Raw genomic sequence first — 5102 nt, 5'->3', positions numbered from 1 at the left:
CATTCCTGGCATCACGGGAAAACCTGGGCCTCCTGTGAGTATTATCTACTCTGGGGCACAGTCAGGGAGCCTCTGAAGTGAACACATGCATCGTGGATTTTGGATGCATATTCAAAAAATAAGGTCCTGCACTTGAACAGGCAAAAGCAGGTAACTGCCTGCAAGCTAACGGCCTTGCATCAAGAGTTTACCGGTGCAAAAAGATTTGCAGTTTGCAAGCTTCAGAATTAAAGTCCCCCAGAACACATGCCTTGGAGAGTTAATCTTCTCTGATAACGATAGACAAACAGATTAGCTGCGTCCGTTGGAACGGGCTGTAAGTCACTGTTCTCATTACAAAAGTGAGTTGGAAGTTGGTCATTTAGAAATACAACTCCTATTCACTACTTCAAATGTTAGCCCTCCGTCTTGGACCACAGCTCATGTTTCATTGTTCAGGAAAGGCCAAATAAGGCCCAGATTAAATATCTGGCCTAACATTAAAATTAATCTCTGCCATTAGTGTGACAGAGCTTCTGAACTGAAGCTGTCCATCTTTTGAAGAGGGGAAAAAACCCCACTCCTCTTCATGTAGAATCCTATGCTTCTTACTGAGCTGCTGGAAATGTGTTTCGTGTCCTGAAGCTTCTGTCAGGGATGATTATCGATGACGTGGTTTGTATAAGAACAGATTCTTCTTTAATTGCAGGGCAAAGAGGCTAGTGAACAACATATAAGAGAAGTCTGTGGGGAAATGATAAATGGTGAGTATTACCGAGAGAAAACGGACTTTAATTACCGTATTTAGCTGAGGATGAGTAAATGCTGAACATGATGGCTCCTGAGATTTGTTATTTTTCTGTCTTAGTAAGAAAAAATACGTTGACCTTTAATGATGTAAGGAAATTATTCAGGAGGACACCTTGTTGTCTGGGATGTTTTTCATTTTCCCAAAATGAGTATTTTTAAATGATTCATTATGACAACATACAAAGTGTGCTGAAAGCAGCTTTGACACAAGTCCCATGCACGCACGCTGGCAAGTTCTGGCTGGTCAGTGTCTGCCCTAACCTGGGTCACCTGAACTTCAGCTCCCACCTCCTCTCCCTGCCACGGCACACCCCATCCCCCTGGAGCTGGGCTCCAGGCAGGGGCCAGCTCCCAAGGAGCGTTTGTCGTTCTGTGAAGTTACTGCTCCGCATTTAGAGGTTATGTTCGCCATTTGGGATGAAGTTAAACTCTGAAAACTTGTTTCAGAAAACTTAAGTATCACTTTCTAGAATACCTGACATCTTTTAAAGTGGTTGAGGAAATGGGAAAGATCAATGGCTTAAAAAGCTGCGGATTTCTGACCAAAATCTCCCTCTGTGGAGATGTAAAAAAAAAAAAAAAGCCACAGATGAGCTGAGAGGACAGATTCAATGTTTCCTGATGCCAGAAGCCCTAAGTGTGTAGGAGCTGCAGGGAGCAAGATCTGCCCAAGCACGCCGCTCTGCTGTACTGTCAGACGCTCACTTTCAGCTCCTCGCTCGGTGGCAGACAACAACCAGCCAAAGAGGGAAAAAGTTGGACGTACAACTTTTAATTGTTCTTTTCAGATCAAATTGCCCAGTTAGCTGCTAATCTGAGAAAGCCCCTGTCTCCTGGAATGACGGGTCGCCCGGGCCCAGCTGGTCCTCCAGGTCCTCCTGGAGCTATGGGAAGCGTTGGGCACCCTGGTCCTCGTGGTCCCCCTGGATACAGAGGGCCAACGGGAGAACTTGGGGATCCTGGTCCCAGAGGTAAGACAGACTAAACCAACCTGCTTCTCTTTTATGCCCACTGAAATAAACTGCAAACTCATACTGATTTTGGTGGTGGAGGAGAAAAGATCAGGCCTCGGGTAGCAGATGGAGTTCTAGAGGGCAGTTCTGCATCTTTAGGGATGCAGTGTAAGCGAAGATCCTAGCAATGTCCTCAGGATCTGGAGTGTCTCTTGGTCTTTCTCCTTCCTGTCCTCGGATCCAGCTGCAGTAGACAACTCGTCGTTGAAACTGTCTGTTTATGATTAAAGGTGACACTGGCGAAAAGGGAGACAAAGGACCTGTTGGTCAAGGCATTGATGGGCCTGATGGCGATCAAGGACTTCAAGGTAAGGCTGTGCAAATAATTTAATAAACTCTGTCTAAAGTAACGGTTTAAGAGGGACAGCTCTGCCTGTTGTTGGCAGTGTATTAGAATCACGTTGTCCCCGTAATCCTAACAGCAGGGTGCTTGTCCTGTGGGTACCACAGGTGCAGACAGTTTGAACAGCAGAATGTAGTTAGCACATCCCCTCTTCATACTGCTCCTCTCTAGTCCTAAATGTTCTGGGGAATGTTTTTGAGAAAAGGCTGCTGGGGCAGCCAGATTCCTCAGTTGTTCTTGGTTTCTTCCACTAACAGCTGTGAAAGGTCAGGAGCTTTTCTAGATTGGGAACTCAGAACCCTCCTTAACTACTCCCACATGGTTGCCAGTGTCAGAAGGTTATTCTTTTCAGTGGTACTTCATATGCGGTAACTACTTAATTAACACACAGTGTATCAGTTCAATTAAAGGTGTGTAACACCTCTGAGGCTCTGGCTCCGGATTAAGGCAAAAGGCCACGGCCTCCCACCAAGGAGCAACAGTTGTGAGCACTCCTGTTGTCACAATCAGTAAGCTGTGAGCTCACATATCCAGGACATCCCTTGAGCAACCTATTCAGGGATGATGTAAAATAAGTCTGGTTACAAATTACTTGTTATTGTTCATGGAGTCATACCCTAACGGAGGCAGTACTGAGATGGAACCCAGTTCTGCAGTGGTCAGCAAAAGTCCAAACAGGGAACAGAAGCACAATACTAAACACCCACCTTCCACTACACCAAGGTAATTCCAGTAAAGCCAAAGGTACTCTAAAAAAAAACCCAACACACATACTCCAGACTCAGGCTAAATTTATTCAACACGTTCTATTCAACAGGCCATAACAAGTCGGATGTACAGACACTCAAAGTATTTTAAGAACTCTAAAAGTAAACACACACATATGTACACACAAAAAAAAAGGGGGGGAAGGAAATAATTCCTGTGATCTTTTTCCCCTTCTTGCTTAGGACCACCTGGTGTACCTGGAATTACTAAAAATGGTCGTGATGGTGCTCAGGGTGAACCTGGTCTCCCAGGGGATCCTGGTACTCCTGGTGCGATTGGGGCTCAGGGAACTCCAGGAATATGTGACACGTCGGCTTGCATGGGAGCTGTTGGAGCATCAACTTCCAAAAAATCGTAGAACAACAGTACAAGAAGTGGAGAAGTGACTGAGTATTTAAATAAACAGTGCATTGTAAGAAAACAGACAGAAACCTCCTAGTGATAAATGGACAGATGTTCCTTCTATTATGCTAAGTGGAGACTTTGACACAGTTCTATGAAAAAGAAAGCATCAGATGAAAACTAATTAAAAGATGCTTTATGAGTATTTTCTCCTCCCCCCAAGTATTTTTCAGAATTTTTACTGCTAAACAACTCCACCTTCTCTTTCTCCCTTTGTTCAAGAGACCTGCAAGAGGAAGCATTGCTCCTTTTCACCATCACCCCCCCAACTGAGTAGTAAAGATTGCGACTTTTCCTTATAAAGGTTTGGGCCTTGTCAATTGAATTCCTTGGTGCTGCTCCCCCTGACTTCAGCAGTGCACAAACCTGCATAAAGATACCCGCTGTTAAGGGATTCAGGCACCTAACTAACTGCGCCTTCCAGCAGTGGAAATCAGGCATTTAAATAGCCTGTATTTTAATAGCTAAGAAAAGACCGTAGCTTATGTATATGCTGCCAGTTACCCATTTTCCGATTGCACCTCAAGTATTTGCCAAGACTAGTAAATAGTAATCATCTTGCAATCAAATTCTGCAAAACGTGTAATGTATATATTTTAATTTACAGGGGAGAATTTTTGTATATTTCCATACGGTAATAAAGGAAATTAACAGCATTTTTGGGACCTCTACTTAAGCTATTTGCACAGTAATTGTGAATGAAACCCCAAATAAGAAAGGATGCTCTTCTAAAGTCCAAGCAAAAACACCTGTATGAACTGTTGTAAAAATAAAAGGAGTTTTTTTTTAACCTTTTCTTTGTGCTGTTGTAAGAGTCATTATACCCATCGAACTAAATCATCTGAACTCCATTTTCTAGAACTGGTTTTACAAGGATTGTTTGGAAATAAATTGCTGCAAAATAGTCCATATCCGTGATTTAAAGCAGTATGTATTTTAGGAGACCTTTTTGTACTTTAAAACCTGCTAGCATCATCTATTTTAAAAAATTAATAAAACCATTCTCAGCTCACACGCTATTCTATTTCTGCCCTATACGCTACAGCCTATGAACAAAGCACTCATATTTATCTTTAAATATGAAAATAGTTTGTGCATTTAAATTATCTACTGTTTACAATATGCCACTCTTGGACTAAAGTAACAATACAAGAACCTGTTGGACAGTTGCGTGATAGACATTAAAAATAGCACTGTATTTAAATAAAGATGTTAACACCATTGTATTACTCTTTGGGGCCAAGTACGTTAAAATATGTATGGCAAATGTAAACTTCATATCATCAGCACAGTTTAGACACTATGCACTTAACCAATACAACCTGTAAATTTTTAATTGAAAAAAAAGGGCATTATAATATGGTAACTTTAATTTCTTTTTACACTTAAAGAGTATGTTTGCATCTAGTAATTAAAATAACAGGAGAGACAGACGTTCTACAACGATTCCTAACTGTACTGGATCATCTTTAAAAAGAAAAAACAAACACACAACAAAGAAACCCCAAAGCTGAACAACAATCAGAAAAAGAACAAGTTTTTTTATAACTAAAGGAGAAAAATACTGAGCTGCCCAAAGCCCCTTTAACAGAGCATTGATTTCTATTGCTGGTAATTAACTTTCATTTCCATTTCGAATAAAGAATGTTTTCTTTAAAGCTCTATTTATCTATTTTTTACAAGTTATATCTTGCAATTCGTATTCAGCATGTAAATGGAGAAAATAAAACACAGTTTGGGCTATTGTTAGCCACACTTGTCATACAAGTCAAGGCGGTCAGTTCAGA

General features: G+C 41.5%; 1 protein-coding gene across 1 annotated transcript in view; it reads left to right on the top strand.

Annotated features, from left to right (window-relative positions):
- The window catches only part of COL9A3 (collagen, type IX, alpha 3), a 36453-nt gene extending 32795 nt beyond the window's left edge, over positions 1-3658 (top strand). The window contains 5 exon segments of the mRNA XM_009704385.1: positions 1-34; positions 689-743; positions 1578-1760; positions 2033-2110; positions 3096-3658. The exon segment at positions 1-34 is cut by the window's left edge and continues 8 nt beyond it. Coding sequence (XP_009702687.1) covers positions 1-34; positions 689-743; positions 1578-1760; positions 2033-2110; positions 3096-3271 — 526 coding nt within the window. The 3' untranslated portion in view covers positions 3272-3658.
- Positions 3659-5102: the final 1444 nt, after the last annotated feature.

This window comes from Cariama cristata, unplaced genomic scaffold (assembly GCF_000690535.1).
Source record: "Cariama cristata isolate BGI_N322 unplaced genomic scaffold, ASM69053v1 scaffold16627, whole genome shotgun sequence".
Taxonomy (NCBI): Eukaryota; Metazoa; Chordata; class Aves; order Cariamiformes; family Cariamidae; genus Cariama; species Cariama cristata.
This window is presented reverse-complemented; position numbering and strand designations above follow the sequence as displayed.